Source organism: Macaca mulatta, chromosome 5 (genome assembly GCF_049350105.2).
Source record: "Macaca mulatta isolate MMU2019108-1 chromosome 5, T2T-MMU8v2.0, whole genome shotgun sequence".
NCBI classification, from domain to species: domain Eukaryota; kingdom Metazoa; phylum Chordata; class Mammalia; order Primates; family Cercopithecidae; genus Macaca; species Macaca mulatta.
In genome coordinates this window covers 65022953-65040997 of record NC_133410.1, presented here as the reverse complement: position 1 = coordinate 65040997, position 18045 = coordinate 65022953, and the positions used below count along the sequence as shown (strand labels likewise).

At 38.6% G+C, this 18045-nt stretch overlaps 1 protein-coding gene across 2 annotated transcripts in view; it reads left to right on the top strand.

Moving 5' to 3' along the window:
* TMPRSS11E (transmembrane serine protease 11E) overlaps window positions 1–18045 on the top strand; it is a 53023-nt gene that overhangs the window by 24376 nt on the left and 10602 nt on the right. For both annotated transcript variants that reach the window (XM_078003517.1, XM_028848167.2), the window contains exons 6-9: window positions 2010–2048; window positions 3498–3675; window positions 4609–4868; window positions 6066–6208. In XM_078003517.1, coding sequence (XP_077859643.1) covers window positions 2010–2048; window positions 3498–3675; window positions 4609–4868; window positions 6066–6208 — 620 coding nt within the window. The remainder of the gene's footprint in view (window positions 1–2009; window positions 2049–3497; window positions 3676–4608; window positions 4869–6065; window positions 6209–18045) is intronic.

Genomic DNA, 18045 nt, shown 5'->3' with positions numbered 1-18045 from the left:
ACAGATACATAATTTATGCACCCTAGCACAAAATGAAAATGCTAGATCTGTTTTCAAAAAGCAACAAAAAAGTGCTGTTAAAAGTACAAAGATATAAGAGTTTTCTTTCTTCCCTAGTGTCTCTCTCAACTTTTCATGGTGTTTTCATTGGCTGATTATTGTCATTCTAAGAGAAAAAAATTAAATTTGTAGATTACTAATATGAGTTTAATTGTTTATATCGTGAAATATTAATTTAACTGCATATATAAGTACATTTAACTTGTATTTCAAATCATGGAAATTATGCAACTATATTGCATAGCTTATACATATATGTTTTTCATTTTTGCCATCAATGGAAATAGTACAAAAGGTTAATGACTCTTCTTATTTTCCTGGTTAGTATGAGCAAATTCTACCAACACTCTCTACCTTCAGCTTACTGAAGAGTGAGGAAGGACTAGAGGGAAAAGGAGATCTGGGTTTCCCTATCTTTCTCTTTCTAAGTTGTAGTTTTCAGCAAAAGCTGTTGGCTAATACACAGAAGTAACAGAAGCAAGAAGGGATATGACAGGCTCTGTTGTTCATCTGTGTTTATTAGAATGCTATTGTCTTTTCTCTGGGTTTTAAGCAAGTTTTGGTTCAAACAGAAAACATGGCCTCCAAGGCATGTCAGTGCACCTCCACTTACTTAATGGAAGGAATAGCACACTTACCTTGTACTTGCTTTGAGTCTTGCTGAACCCCTGTGCATTGTGGGTTCACTAGAATTCTGATTTCATAGGGAATTGTGAATGATATATGCAAATGAAGTGGGAAGAAACCATGGACACACTTATTGCACATATCTTGTCTGCCAACACTATGATCTATTATCCTATTGAACTTCATTTTCAAAACACAAGTTACAAGATAAAATTATTAAGAATGTCAAGTGAGCAACAGCAGAGCATTGTATCAAGCACAAAGCCATTGTGAATATGAGACCCAGTGCAGATGTATAAGTCACACATGAAGCCAGCCTTGTCAGTACTGTCAATACACAAAGCTTGAAATTTTCGTAGGAAGAGCTTGAGATAGAGAATAAGTTATTTGAAACAAAGAGATCAGAGGTGGTCCTTTTAATATTAACTGAGACTAAATTGTAAATTCTTCCTTATTTTTGCCATTTTCCCCACAAGTAGCCAGAATAAATAAAGTCAGAAAGAAGGTTTTCTAGAATATAGATTTCCACTTCATTCATACTATTAAATACTAAAGAAAACAAAAACACTAATATTTTCGTATTTAGAGCATCCATCTTTCCATGTACAAAGAATAGTTTTGGTCATTAGAACTCTGCTGAGTAAGGAAGTTTGAGCTTAGAGTTTTATACATCTATTGGCTAGGTTAGTGTTTGCATAGGGTTTGAGACTGACTAGTGAGAAGTCAGCAAGCTAAGAAGTCATTGGCTGGAGCTAAATGACAATTTGAGGGCAGAATGTCTTTTCAAATTTGACTTCAAAAGGGGTAACATTGTTTTTAACTGTGAGTGAGTGCACATTTATGGAGATGCTATCAGGTGTGTTATACAAGTGGGACTATGCTCATGAGCTTAATGATATAATCTGAAATAACGGTTAATAAATGTATTATTACATTTGGGGAATCAATACTATGGTTTAGAGCAGTGTTTCCCATGGAGGGGTTGTGGACTCCCTGCATCTTATTTACTGGTATAAAATCCAAATTCTTGGGCTTCAATACAAACTACTGAATTAGAGTTACTGGGAAGGGGAAGAGGAGTTTACATTATAAATATGCTCCCTATGTGACTCTTACCCACATTAACATTTAACACACCATTCACATTCTCTGCAATGTGACGATCATACTATGTCTATGACAAACTATGTCGCTTTCTTTATAATCCAGAAATACTGTTTTATAATAAAATTAAGCAGCCTTTTAGTATTTAAAATACTCAGAGGCATAGTGTAATTCTGATGTGCTGACCCTATTCTATTTACTGTTTCTATGTGTTTCAGAAATCAACAAGACAGAAATAGACAACTATCTGAACCATTGTAAGTTTCATATATTTATTAACATAGCATTACCTGAAGGTAAAAAGCTAACACTATATAGGTCATTTAGGTTTACTTAGTGTTGATATCATGGGACAGAACAGATAAAGTTTGATTAATTTGTGTACAGTTCATTGTGCCTTATCATATCTCGGAGACACATTTTATTAGTAAAGAATAGCAAAATTGAGATAACTTTGGAGTGGATGTATGGGTGCCTGGGGCAGATGTGTAGTGGAAGTGAGTTGTACAGCTGTTAAAGAAGAGGCAAGAAATGTTTACTTATCACTGTTCTGTTTGTAGATATCTATAAGATAAAACAAATCTATACATTGTGTTTTTCAGCTAGAGTCAGAAACTTATTATCACTATATCCTAGATAAAATCTTCTTGATGTTATTAATCCTATGTCATGGAAAGTGCAGGAAATTATGGGGTATATTTTAATAAAATTACTTTAGACACATAGATAATATCTTCACCTATATTTTAAAAGTGCTGACTCTAGGCCCAGCACTTTTCTTCTCCTGTAGCCAAGTACCCCACCGTGATTTACAGTATACATTCAATAGTTATGGGGTTGTTGCACATTACATTTCTCTTAAAAGGTGGAAGAATATGTGCTACTCACCAGCTCATATAGTTGGTTAATTTCTAAAATTAACTAAATACAAAACCAAAAGATAATCTCATTACCTAAATAGCATATACTCTCGCCACCAATATTTATTGGGAACATACCATGTGCTAGCACTGTGTTAGACAACAGGGATACAAAATGGATAAGATATAATCTCTACCTAAAGCACCTCATACTCTAATGGGACTAGATGCATGAGGCTAATTCATGAACACATCATTCTTAAACAACACTTCTCAACCAAGGGAAATATTGTTGGCCAAGCTATCATGCCCCACCCACTGTGGCATTTTTGTCATAAATATAGGGGGAGGGTTACTGGCATCTAGTATATATAGGCCAAGATCTTATGATGCACAGGGCAGCCCCCTACAACAAAGAATTAAACAGTTCAATATGTTAGTGGTGCCAAGGTTGAAGAACCCTGTCATAAACAATGTCAATATGTATACATACACATAAGCACACATAGAGAGGGTATCTGTTATACACATAAACACACACACAGAGTGTGTTTGTTACTATTATTATTTTGGAAGCACCAAGAAAGTAATAACTAATCCAGATTGGAGACAGGGTAGTTAGAGAAAGCATCCTAGAGAGGTAACAACTGCTTTAAATTTTACAAAATGAACAGGAGTTAGCTGAATAAAACATTACAGTTTACAGAAAGGTAAGAGCATGAGAAAATATTTGATACTATTGGAGCACAAAGTAGAAGAAATTTGGAACACAGTAACACAATTTGATGCTTAAAACAATTGCTAATTAATGCACCCACCAATGCACCCACCCTCTCTCTTTTGCAGGCTGTGGAACACGAAGAAGTAAATCTCTAGGTCAGAGTCTCAGGATCGTTGGTGGAACAGAAGTAGAAGAGGGTGAATGGCCCTGGCAAGCTAGCCTGCAGTGGGATGGGAGCCATCGCTGTGGAGCAACCTTAATTAATGCCACATGGCTTGTGAGTGCTGCTCACTGTTTTACAACGTAAGTTTCGAAACTTGAGGATGATTGGGAGTGAACAAAGTGCACTGGGTTTTGGCAAGAAAATATCTCATGAATTTTGGGAGATTTGAGTTTATCATAAATTAAAAATAATGCATAGATCACAAAAGACTGGAATATTTGTAAACATTAGTAAGAGGTTTTAAAGTCTGGAAATGGAAATGGAGTCAAAGTATATGTAAATAAATAATCTTTTGATAAATACACAATCATTTCTCAAAGAAAGCAGGAATTTTAAAATCATTTTTGAACTTTGAATTTGCTGTCAAACAGGAGTGCTTTATCTCTCTGCTGAGTATCTCAATCAGAGATGGAGTCTGGATAGGTTGTAGGTTGGATCCTAAGGTGGAAATTTCACATGGTAAGAAAAAGAATTAAATATGAAGAATTATATAACGAAGATATGAAGAATTTGGAAGTAGCAAGTTGTACAAACGAATAGATTGACTTATTATATTGCAAAAAATGGAGGACCCTTCAATCTATTGTCAAAATGTCTATAGTATATAAAATAGTAATACTTTGTTAAATTATTGTGTGGACTTTTTGGTTTTCAGAGAAATGTGTATATTTCTGGGTGGGGTACATAAGGCACATAGAATATATTAATTTTTCTTATTCTGTTCAGGGTACTTTCCATAGGTCCCTTGGAGTCATTAATATTCAGAAATATCAAAAAGCCCTAGCATTTGGAGTGGATGACTTGGCATATGGAGTGGCATGTATATAATAGGAAATGGTGGCTTTTTCACCTGGTCAGACCCCTGAGCCTTATTCTCAAATTGGAAAGAGTTCTGTACATCAAAACTATAAAAAGAAAAATAAATCTACACCTGTAGACTAAATTATTCAATATAAATTATTAGACTGGTAGCATGGTAAAAGGAAATTTATTCTTCATTTTCTTCTTCCCAGATATAAGAACCCTGCCAGATGGACTGCTTCCTTTGGAGTAACAATAACACCTTCGAAAATGAAACGTGGTCTCCGGAGAATAATTGTCCATGAAAAATACAAATACCCATCACATGACTATGATATTTCACTTGCAGAGCTTTCTAGCCCTGTTCCCTACACAAATGCAGTACATAGAGTTTGTCTCCCTGATGCATCCTATGAGTTTCACCCAGGTGATGTGATGTTTGTGACAGGATTTGGAGCACTGAAAAATGATGGTGAGCATCTGAAGAGAAACTCAAATCAAAGTTATATTGGTATTTTATGGCATTTAAAGAATGAAATGCTATTATGCCAAAATATGTTAATTGTGTGGTCATATGACCTGGACCAAGGCAGGCCCTAAAAGTGAAGTAAATAACTTGGAAGACACACACAAATTCCTTCCTGCCTAAGTTAATATCAAGTAAATTGCTACTACTATATGATACAGTCATAGTACTGCTAAGATGTCTGAAAAAGCAAATATGTCTCCTAGCCATGAACTTTTCTTTAGAGAATTAACCACTTTAGAGATTAGCAATCAATAATATACCCAATTCTGAAGATTGGAGAATCATAAAGCCACCATTGTCCCCTACTGAAATTTCCTTCTAATCTTAACAATGGAGTGGACATTATTTAGATAACTTGTGGTTCTTTCCTAGGCACCCAACTTTTTACTGAAAGTAGTTAGGAACAAATTATCTTCCCAAATATTACTGTTCTAAACATGTGTATTCTAAGATTCTGTATCACTATCTTTTCTTTTTTTTTTGAGACAGAGTCTCATTGTTGTCATCCAGGCTGAAGTGCAATGGTGTGATCTTGGCTCACTGCAACCTCCGCCTCCCAAGTTCAAGTGATTCTTCTGCCTCAGCCTCCTGAATGGTTGGGACTACAGGCGCCCGGCTAATTTTTGTATTTTTAGTAGAGACAGGGTTTCACCATGTTGGCCAGGCTGGTCTCAAACTTTGAGCTCAGGTGATCCACCCTCCTCGGCCTCCGAAAGTGCTGGGATTACAGGCATAAGCCACCGCTCCTGGTACCCCCCTTTTTTTTTGGGACGGGGTTTCTCTCTGTCCCCTAGGCTGGAGTTCAGTGGTGCGATCTTGGCTCACAGCAACCTCTGCCTCCCAGGTTCGAGAGATTCACCTGCTCAGCCTCCTGAGTAGCTGGGATTACAGGTGCATGCCACCACAGCCCGACTGATTTTTGTATTTTTAGTAGAGATGGGATTTCACCATGTTGGCCAGGCTGGTCTTGAACTCCTGGCCTCAAGCGATCCTCTAACCTTGACCTCTCAAAGTGCTGGGATTACTGGCATTAGTCACCGTGCCCGGCCTGTATCACTATCTTATTTTTAATCATGAAACATTTTCTTCTGGTTTATAAAATATATATATATGTCTACAAAGCCTTTTTTTTTCTTTTAGGTAGCAGTCAAAATCATCTTCGACAAGCACAGGTGACTCTCATAGACACTACAACTTGCAATGAACCTCAAGCTTACAATGGCGCCATAACTCCTAGAATGTTATGTGCTGGCTCCTTAAAAGGAAAAAGAGATGCATGCCAGGTAAACAGTTTTGCCCATTAGTATGTTGCATAATTTTTTGTTTACTTTTCTTTGAAATAATTACATATTTGCAGGAAGTTGCAAAGATAGTACAGAGGAGTCACAACGTCTCACCCAGTTTTCTTCAACGATTACATCTCACATAACTATAGTTCAGTATAAGATCTGCGAAACTGACAGTGGTACAAAGTATGTGTCTAATTCTATGGCATTTTATCGTATCTGTAGATTTGTGTAACCACCACTAGAGTTAAGATGAAGAACTATTCTATCACCACAAAGATCTACCTCTTTCCCTCCTCCTACTATTGCTAACATCTGGCAATCACTAATTTATTCTCCATCTCTATAATTTTTCAGTTTTCAAAATGTTATATAAATAGAGTTACAGTAGCTTTTTAAACAGAATTTAATTTTGGATCATCTATTGGTATTTTCTGCTCTTTTTTGTAGAAAAATTTTAGTGGTTCCTCTAAGTTTTTTATATATATATAAAAATGTGTATTTATTTATTATATATTTATTATTTATTATATATGTGTATTTATTTATTATATAAATACATATATAAATATGTATTTATTTATATATACATATATAACATCACTGTCTACGTGTATTGAAAATTTACTAGTTTTGCTGAAGTATAGAATGGAAAACTTACTTCCCCTTAAATCCCTTTGCTTTTCCCTCATTAATATTAAATATTAATAAATATAAACATTAAATATTAATAAATATAAATATTAAATATTTGCTTTATATTTTGAGAACCACAGAAGACAATGTTTTGCTTCGACTGTCCAATGTAATTTAGAAAACATAAGAGGAAAAGGAAAGGCTATTTACCTATAGATTTGTTCTTTCCTCTTTCCTGATTCCTTTTTTTAAAAAAAGTCATTTCTGTTTTAGGAACTTCCTTTAGCCACTCTTTCAGTATAGGTATGCTGATGAAAAATTCTCTTAGATTTTCTTTGTCTCTAAAAGTCTTTATTTCTTCTTCATTACTGAAGCATAATTTGGCACTGACAGTTCTTTTCTTTCAGCATTGAAATCATTGCCTCTGTGATTTCTGCAAGGAATGTGCTGCTATTAGAATTATTTTCTTCCAATAGATGAGGTGTCATTTCTCTCTTTCTGTGTTCAAGAGTTTTTCTTTGTCTTTAGTTTTCAGAAGTTTGATTATGTATCTTGGCATGGATTTCTTTGAGCTTATCCTGTTTGAGGTTTGCTCAGCTTTTTGAATATGTAGATTTATATCCTTTGTCAAGTTTGATAAATTTTCAGTCATTATTTCTTGAAATACTCTTTCAGCCCCACCTTCTTTCTTCTTTCCTTCTGGAACTCTAACCATAGCAATGTTTACTCTTTTATTATAGTCCCAGAGTTTCCTAAGCTTCTGTTTATTTTTTTTTCCACCCTAGTTTCTCTCTGTTGTTCAGATTGGGTAATTTCTATCAATTTATCTTCAAGTTTACTGATCCTTTTATCTGTGTTCTCTATTCTTATGTTAAGTCTGTTCAGTGAGTTTTGAATTATGCTTATCATATTTTTTAGTTCCAGGGTTTTTCTTTGATTCTTCTTTTTATATTTACTATTTCTTTGTTGACACTTCCTATTTCTTTTCCTTTGTTTTAAACATGATGGCAATTGCTCATGGAGATGCATTTATGATGGCTGCTTTAAAATCTTTGTCAAATAATTTCAACATTTGTGTTATCTCAGTGTTGGTACCTGCTAATTGCCTTTGCTCATTCAAGTTAAAACTTTTTCTATTTCTTTGTATGATGATTTATATTCAGATATATCCTGGGCATCTAATTCTTATTTATTCTTTTCTGTTATTGTTGTTATATCATGCTTTTAAATTTATATTATTTTATTTAATTAATTACTTGTTTCTTCCAACTTTTATTTTAGGTTCAGAGGTTATATCTGCAGGATTGTTACATGGGTAAATTGTGTGTTGCTGGGGTTTGGTGTACAAATTATTTCATCATGCAGGTAGTAAGCATAATAATCAATAGGTAGTTTTTGGTTCTCACACTCCTCCCACCCTCAACCCTCAAGTAAGCCCCAGTATGTATTGTTCCTCTCTTTGTGTCCATATGTACTCAGTGTTTAGCTCCCACTTATAAGTGAGAACATGAGGTATTTGGTTTTCTGTTCCTGCGTTCATTTGCTTAGTATAATGGCCTGTGGCTGCATGGCTGCATCCATATTGCTGCAAAAACCATGGTTTCATTTTGTTTTCTGGCTCCATAGCATTCCATGGTGTATATTTACCACATTTTCTATATCCAGTCCACTGTTGATGGACATCTAGGTTGATTCCATGACTATTGTGAAAATTGCTGCAAGGAACATATGCATGCGTGTGTCTTTATGGCAGAACGATTTGTATTCCTTTGGGTATAATATACCCAGTAATGGGATTGCTGGGTCATATGGTAGTTCTGTCTTAATTTTTTTGAGAAATCTCAAAACTGCTTTCCACAGTGGCTGAACTAATTTACATTCCCACCAGCAGTGTATAAGCATCCCTTTTCTCCACAACCTCAACAACATCTGCTGTTTTTTGACTTTTTAATAATAGCCATTCTGACTGGTTTGAGATGATATCTTATTGTGGTTTTTCATTTCCCATTTCCCTGATTAGTGATGTTGAGCATTTGTCCATATGTTTGTTGGTTGCTTGTATGTCTTCTTTTGAGAAATGTCTGTTCCTGTCTGTATTAGGCTGTTCTTACACTGCTATAAAAAATACCTGAGCCTGGCATGGTGGCTCACATCGGTAACCTCAGCACTTTGGGAGGTCAAGGGAGGTGGATCAGTAGAGCTCAGAAGTTCAAGACCAGCTTGGGCAACATAGTGAAATCCTGTCTCTGCCAGAAATATACACATTAGCCGGTGTGGTGGTGTGCGCCTGCAGTCCCAGCTACTTGGAAGCTGTAAGGCAGGAGGATTGCTTGAACCCAGGACGTTGAGGCTGCAGTGCACCTCCTGCACTCCAGCTTGAGTGAAAGAGCAAAACCCTGTCTCCAAAAACAAACAAACAAACCAAGCAAACAAAAAGCCAGTATTAGATAATGTATAAAGAAAAAAGGTTAATTGGCTCACGATTCTGCCGGCTTTATGGGCAGCGTGGTGCTTACAATCATGGCAGAAGCTTACAATCATGGCAGAAGGTGAAGTATGAAATGGGAGGGAGCAGGTACATCACATGGTGAAAGCAGGAGCAAGAGGGGTAGAGTGGTAGGAGAGGTGCCATACACTTTCAAACAATCAGATCTCACAAGAGCTCACTCACTATTGCAAAGATAGCTCCAAGCCATGAGTGATCGGCTCCCCTGACCAGCTCCCATGATCTGAACACCTCCTACCAGGTCCTGCCTTCAGCATTGGGGATGGCAACACAACATGAGATTTGGGTGGGGACAAATAGCCAAATTATATCACTCTGCTCCTGGCCACTCCCAAATCTCATGTCTTCTCACATTGCAAAATACAACTATGCCTTCCTAACAGTCCTCCAAAGTCTTAACTAATTCCAGCTTTAACTCAAAAGTTCAAAGTTGGCCAGATGCAGTGGCTCACACCTATAATCCCAGCATTTGGAAGGTCAAGGTGGGTGGATTTCTCGACCCCAGGAGTTTGAGACCAGTCTGGGTAATGTGGCAAAACTGCATCTCTACAAAAAAATTTAAAAAAATTACCTAGGCTTTGTGGCATATGCCTATAGTTCCAACTATTTGGGAGGTTGAGGTGGGAAGATTGATTGAGCTTGGGAGGTTGAGGTTGCAGTGAGCCATGATTGCACCACTGCACTCCAGTCTGTGTGACACAGAAAGATTTCATCTAGGGAAAAAAAAAAAGTCTGAAGTCCATAGTCTCATTTGAGATAAGACTTTCCACTTCATCAACCTGGATTTCACTGTCGATATAACTCTCAGCATTTTGGTCACAACCATTTAACCAGTCTCTAAGAAATTTCAGACTTGATCTTATCTTTCTGTCTTCTGAGCCTTCCAAATTCTTGCATCCTTTACCTGTTACTCAGTTGCCAAGTCGCTAGCACATTTTCCGATATCTTTATAGCAATGCCCCACTCATAGTTACCAATTTTCTGTGTAAGGCTGTTCTTGCATCGTTATTAAGAAATATCTGAGGCTGGGTAATTTATTAGAGAAGACGAGGCCGGGCGCGGTGGCTCAAGCCTGTAATCCCAGCACTTTGGGAGGCCGAGGCGGGTGGATCACGAGGTCAGGAGATCGAGACCATCCTGGCTAACACGGTGAAACCCCGTCTCTACTAAAAATACAAAAAACTAGCTGGGCGTGGTGGCGGGCGCCTGTAGTCCCAGCTACTCCGAGGCTGAGGCAGGAGAATGGCGTGAACCCGGGAGGCGGAGCTTGCAGTGAGCCGAGATCGCGCCACTGCACTCCAGCCTGGGCGACACAGCGAGACTCCGTCTCAAAAAAAAAAAAAAAAAAAAAGAGAAGACGTTTAATTGGTTCATGACTTTTCAGACTTTATAGTAAGCATGATGCCAGCATTAACTTGGCTCCTAGGGAGGCATCAGGAAGTTAATAATCATGGTGGGAGGTGAAAGGGGAGGAGGAACATCATGTGGTGAAAACAAGAGCAAGAGAGAGAGTGGAAGGAGGTACCACACGCTTTTAAACAACCAGATACTGTGACAGCTCACTCGCTATTGCAAAGACAACACTACACCATCAGGGATCCGTTACCCAAACAACTCCCACCAGCCTCACCTCTAGCAATGGAGATTAAACTTCAACATGAGATTTGAGAGGGGACAAATATTCAAACTATATCTATGTTATTTTTCCCCATTTTTAAATGGAGTTGTTTGTTTTTTGCTTGTTGATTTAAGATTTCTTATAGATTCTTATAGATATTAGAACTCTGTTAGATGCATAGTTTGCTAATATTTTTTCCTATTCTGTAGATTGTCTATTTATTCTGTTAATAGTTTATTTTGCTGTGCAGAAGCTCTTTAGTTTAAAAGGTCCCAGTTGTCAATTTTTGTTTTAGTTGCAATTGCTTTTAGGGTCTTTGTTACAAAATCTTTGCTAAGACTGATGTCCAGAATGGTAGTTCCTAGGTTTTCTTCTATAGTTTTTATAATTTTAGGTTTTACACTTAAGTATTTCAACCATCTCAAGTTGATTTTTGTATACGGTGAAAGAAACGGGTTCAGTTTTAATTTTCTGCATATGGCTAGCCAGTTATCCCCAGCATCATTAATTGAGTAGGAGTCCTTTCCCCATTTCTTGTTATTGTCATCTTTGTCAAAGGTGAGATGATTGTAGACATGCACCTTTACTCCTGGCTTCTCTATTTGATTCCATTAGTCTATGTGTCTATTTTTTGTACTAGCACCATGATCTTTTGGTTACTGTAGCTTTGTGGTATAGTTTGAAGTCTGGTAGTGTGATGCCACCAGCTTTGTTTTTTGTTTAGGATAACTTTGGCTACTCAGGCTGTTTTTTGGCTCCATATAAATATTACAATAGTTTTTACTAATTCTGTGAAAAATGACATTGGTAGTTTTGTAGGAATAACATTTAATCTGTAAATTTCTTTGAGCAGTGTGGCCATTTTAACCATACTGATTCTTTCTATTCATGAGCACAAACTGTTTTTCCATTTGTTTGTGCCAACTATGATTTCTTTCTTTCTTTTCTTTTTTTTTTTTAATTGAGACAAGGTCTTACCCTGTTGACCAGGCTGGAGTGCAGTGCCACAGTTGTAGTTCACTGTAATCTTGAACTCCTGGGCTTAAGTGACCCTCCCACCTGTCTCCTGAGTAGCTAGGACTATAGGCATGCACCACCACACATGGCTAATTTTTTAGATTTTTGGTCGAGATATAGTCTTGCCATGTTGCTCATGCTGGCCTTGGACTCCTGAGCTCAAGCAATCCTCCTGCCTCTGCCTCCTAAAGTGCTGGGATTATGGGCATCAGCCACTGTACCTGGCCTTCAACTACGATTTCTTTCAGCAGTGTTTTTAATTCTCATTGTAGAGGTCCTTCACCTTCCTAGTTAGCTGTATGTCTATGTATTTCATTCTTTTTGTGGCAATTGTGAATGGGATTGCACTCTTGATTTGGCTGTCAGCTAAGATGTTATTGTTGTATAGAAGTGCTCCTCATTTTAGTACATTGATTTTGTATTCAGAAACTTTACTGAAGTTGTTTATCAGTTCTAGGAGCCTTTGGGCAGAGACTATGGAGTTTTCTGGGTATAGAATCCTGTCATTTGTGAAGAGAGATAGTTTGACTTCCTCTCTTCTATTTGGATGCTTTTTATGTCTTTCTCTTGCCTGATTGCTTTGGTTAAAACTTCCAGTACTATGTTGAATAACAATGGTGAGTGTGTACATCCTTGTCTTTTCTGGTTCACAGGGGAATGTTTCTAGCTTTTGCCCATTCATTATGATGTTGGTTATGGGGTTGCCATAGAAGACTTTTATTATTTTGAAGTGTGTTCCTCTGATGCCTAGTTTGTTCAAGGTGTTTTTTTTTTTTTTCTTTTTGAGACAGAGTCTCGCTTTGTCACCCAGGCTGGAGTACAGTGGTACGATCTCAGCTCACTGCAACTTCTGTCCCCCAGGTTCAAGTGATTCTCCTGCCTTAGCCTCCTGAGTTGCTGGGATTACAGCTGCTCACCACCATGCCTGGCTAACTTTTGTATTTTTAGTAGAGATGGGGTTTCGCCATGTTGGTCAGGCTGGTCTTGAACACTTGACCTCAGGTGATCCACATGTCTGGGCCTCCCAAAGTGCTGGGATTACACGCGTGAGCCACCGTGCCTGGCCATATTTATATATTTTCATATGTTGTACCAGCCTTGCATCCTAGAAAATAAGCCTACGTTACTGTGGTGGATTAGCTTTTTGATGTGCTGCTGGATTTGGTTTGCAAATATTTTGTTTGCAAATATTTTGTTGAGGATTTTTGCATCAATGTTCATCAAGGATATTGTCCTGAAGTTTTCTATTTTTGTTGTGTCTATTCTAGGTTTTGGTATCAGAATAACACTGCCTTTGTAAAATGAGTTAGGGAAGCATCTCTTTTTCTAGAATTTTGGGAGTATTTTCAATATAATTGGTACCAGCTCTTCTTTATATATCTGGTAGAATTTGGCTGTGAATCTCTCTGTTCCAGACCTTCCTTGTTGGTTGTTTTTTTTGTAAATTACTGGTTCAATTTTGGAACTCTTTATTGGTCTTCTCAGGTATTCAATTTCTTCCTGGTTCAATATTGGGAGTTTGTGTTTCGAAGAATTTATCCATTCCTTCTAGATTTTCTAGTTTGTGTGCATAGAGGTGTTTACAATCATCTTTGAATTTTTTGTAAAAAATATTTCTCTTCCCTTTGGCATTTCTGATTGTGTTTATTTGAAAGTTCTTTTTTTTTTTTCTTTGTTAGTCTTGTTAGCAGTGTATCAATCTTATTTATTCTTTCAAAGAACAAGTTTTTGTTTTCATTGACCTTTTATATGGATTTTTGTGTCTCTATTTCATTCAGTTCAGCTCTAATTTTGGTTATTTTTTGTCTTGTGCTAGTTTGGGGATTCACTTACTCTTATTTTTCTAGTACTTCGAGGTGTGATGCTGTTAATTTAAGATATTTATATCTTTTTTTAGTTCTTCGAGGGGTGATGTTAACTTAAAATATTTGTATCTTTTTGATATCGACATTTTGCCCTATAAACTTTCCTCTTAACACTGCTTTACCTGTGTCTCAGAAATTCTGGTATGTTGTATCTTTATTTTCATTAGTTTCAAAGAATTTCTTGCTTTCTGTCTTAATTTCATTCTTTACTCAAAAGTCATTCAGGAGCAGGCTGTTTAATTTCCATGTAATTGTATAATTTTGAGAGATCTTGGTATTGATTTCTATTTTTATTGCACTGTGGTCTAAGAGTGTGATTGGTACGATTTTTAAAAATTTGTTTAGAATTGCTTTATGGCCAAGTGCATGGTTGATCTTAGAGTGTGTGCCATACATATGCAGATGAAAAGAATGTATATTTTCTTGTTGTTAGGTGGAGCATTCTATAGATATCTGTTAGGTTCATTTGGTCAAGTGTTGAGTTTAGTTTCAGAATATCTTTGTTAGTTTTCTGCCTTTATAACACCTTTAATGGGGTGTTGAAATCTCCACTATAATTTTGTATTTCTCTAAGTCTTTGTTTTGTAGGCTCTAAGAACTTATTTTCTGAGTCTGGATGCTCCAGTGTTGGATGCATACACATTTAGAATAGTTAATCTTCTTGTTGAATTGAACACTTTATCACTTTGTCACACCCTTTTTTGTCCTTTTTAATTATTGTTGTTTTAAAGTCTGTTTTGTCTGAAATAAGAATAGCAACCCCTGTTCTTTTTTGTTTTTCATTTGCTTGGTAGATCTTTCCTTATGCCTTTCCTTTGAGACTATGAGTGTCATTGCATTTGAGATGGGTCACTTGATGATAGCATACAGTTGGGTCTTGCTTCTTTATCCAATGTGCTACTCTGTCCCTCATAAATGGGGCGTTAAGCCTGTTTATATTCAAGTTATAATATTGATATGTGAAGATTTGATGCTGCCATTGTGTTGTTAGCTGGTTATTCTATAGGCTTGATTGTATAGTTGCTTATAGTGTCAGTGGGCTATGTAATTTCTTTTTTATGGTGTCAGGTAATGGCTTTTTTTTTGGGGGACAGACTTTTGCTCTTGTTGCTCAGACTGGAGTGCAAAGGCTCAATCTTAGCTCACTACAACCTCCACCTCCCAGGTTCAAGTGATTCTTCTGCCTTAGCATCCTGAGTAGCTGGGATTATAAGCACATGCCATCACACCTGGCTAATTTTGTATTTTTAGTAGAGATGGGGTTTCGCCATGTTGGCCAGGCTGGTTTTGAACTCCTGACCTCGGGTGATCTGCCTACCTCGGCCTTCCAAAGTGCTGGGATTACAGGCGTGAGCCACCGTGCTTGGCCAGGTAATGGTCTTTTGTTGCCATGTTTAGCACTCTTTTATTATTATTATTATTTTTGTTTGTTTTTTTTTGAGACGGAGTCTCGCTCTGTCGCCCAGGCTGGAGTGCAGTGGCACGATCTTGGCTCACTGCAAGCTCCGCCTCCTGGGTTTACGCCATTCTCCTGCCTCAGCCTCCTGAGTAGCTGGGACTACAGGCGCCCGCCACCGCGCCCGGCTAATTTTTTGTATTTTTAGTAGAGACGGGGTTTCACCGTGGTCTCGATCTCCTGACCTTGTGATCCGCCCGCCTCGGCCTCCCAAAGTGCTGGGATTACAGGCGTGAGCCACCGCGTCCGGCTGTTTAGCACTCTTTTAAGGACTTCTTGCAAGGCAAGTCTGGTGGTAATAAATTCCCTTAACATTTGCTTGTCTGAAAATGATTTTATTTCTTCTTCCCTTATGAAGCTTAGCTTAGTTGGATATGAAATTCTTGATTATAATTGTTTTCTTTAAGAATGCCAAATATAACAGCCTGGTCAACATGGTGAAACCCCATTTCTACTAAAAATACAAAAATTAGCCACCTGTGGTAATGGGCGACAGTAATCCCAGCTATTTGGGAGGCTGAGGCAGCAGAATTGCTTGAACCTGGGAGGCAGAGGTTGCAGAGAGCTGAGATCGTGTCATTGCACTCCAACCTGGGTGACAAGGGCGAGACTCCGTCTCAAAAAAAAAAAAAAAAAAAGAATGCTAGCTGAGTATAGGTCCCCAATCTCTTTTGGCTTATAACGTTTCTGCTGAAGGTTCTGCTGTTATCCTGATAGCACCCCGTTTGTACGTGACCTGTCCCTTCTCTCTACTGCTTTTAAGATTTTTTTCTTTCATGTTGACCTTTGAGAATCTGATTGACTACGTGTCTGGAGTATGGGTGTGTTGTATGTTATATCTCTGGGGTTCTTTGAATTTCTTGAATTTGGATGTTGACCTCTGCAGCAAGGTTGGGGAAGTTTTCAAGAGCAATATTCATAAATGAGTTTTCCAAGTTGCTTGCTCTCTCTCTCCCCCCGGTTTTTGGGGATGCCACTGAGTTGTATATTTGGCATATTTATATAATTCCATATTTCTTGGAGATTTTCTTCATTTAAAAAAAATTCTTTTTCTTTGTCAGAGTTGATTTGAAGAACTGGCCTTCAAGTTCTAAAATTGTTTTCCAGTTTGATCTATTCTGCTGTTAATACTGCCCATTGTATTATGAAATTTTTGTAGTGAGTTTTTCAGCTCTAGATCAGTTTGATTCCTTCCTTCCCTCTCCCTCCCTCCCTCCCTCCCTCCCTCCCTCCCTCCTTCCTTCCTTCCTTCCTTCCTTCCTTCCTTCCTTCCTTCCTTCCTTCCTTCCTTCCTTCCTTCCTTCCTACCCTCCTTCCTTCCTTCCAGCTCTAGATCAGTTTGATTCCTTCCTTCCCTCCTTGCTTGCTTTCTTTGACAGACTCTCTGTCGCCCGGACTGGAGTGCAGTGGCGCGATCTCGGCTCACTGTAAGCTCCCCCTCCCAGGTTCACGCCATTCTCCTGCCTCAGCCTCCCGGGTAGCCGGGACTACAGGCGCCCACCACCACGCCCGGCTAATCTTTTTGTATTTTTAGTAGAGACGGGGTTTCACCGTGTTAGCCAGGATGGTCTCCATCTCCTGACCTCGTGATCCGCCCATCTCGGCCTCCCAAAGTGCTGGGATTACAGGCGTGAGCCACCGCGCCCGGCCCTGATTCTTTCTTAAAATGGCAATTTCATCTTTCAGCTCTTGTATTATTTTATTGATTCCGTGAATTCCTTAGATTGTGTTTCGACTTTCTCCTGAATCTCGATGATCTTCATTGACGTCCGTGTTCTGAATTCCACGTCTGCCGTTTTAGTTTGGTTAAGAACCATTGCTGGGGAGCTAGTTCAGTCATTTGGAGGTAAGAAGATACTCGTGCTTTTAGAGTTACCACAGTTCTTGCATTGGTTCTTTCTCTTCTGTGTGTTTGAAGTTGTTGTCTTTTGTATGGAGCTTTTTACTTTAATATTCTTTAATGCCTTTTGTGGTTTGATTGTGGTATTAGTTGTGCTTAGTTAATTTCATTCACTTTTGGATGATTTCAGGGGTCCGAGGTTTAGCTCCGCACTCCTGGGCTGCATGCTATACCAGGCTGTAACCTTGGGAAATTGGGACCAGGTCTGAGGCTATTTTCTTTAGCCCCTAGAGGTTAACTACCTCCTGTGTTGGAGGGAATGAGGTGTTCCTGGTCCACTGGCAACAAAACTGTGGTGGCAAAGGCACTTTGTCGGGGTGGCAGTAGGTCAGTGAGGGTCCTTATGCACACATATGTGCTGGCGGTGGGTTAGTGGCAAGTCCTGCACAGACATGTGTGCTGGTGGTGGGGTGGTGATGGGGTCAGTGTGCATGCATGCACCAGTGCTGGAGGCTGCAGGCAAATGCATGATAGCAAAGCAGCATGTGGAGGCTGCCAGTGAGTGCATGCTGGTGGGTGCTCACTGACAGGGATCTGCCTTTAGTAGCTCTCCAGCTGTTAGGCAGAGTCTGCCACCAAAATAGCAATGGTTGAGGCTTTCAAAAAATGCCTTGGCTGGGCAACTGAGGCAGTGATGCAAATTTGTGTGGCCAGGCAGGGCCTCTGGCATAGGCCAGCCAACAAGCGAGGGCTCACATCAGGCTGTTCCCATCCCACAAGCAAGAGAGCCCTGTGATGTCCAGGTCTGTCCATCAACAAAGACTAAATCCACCTAGAGATGTATGATGAGCTTTGGGGGATGGGCACCCATGGCCATGCTCTGCTGTAGCCATTCT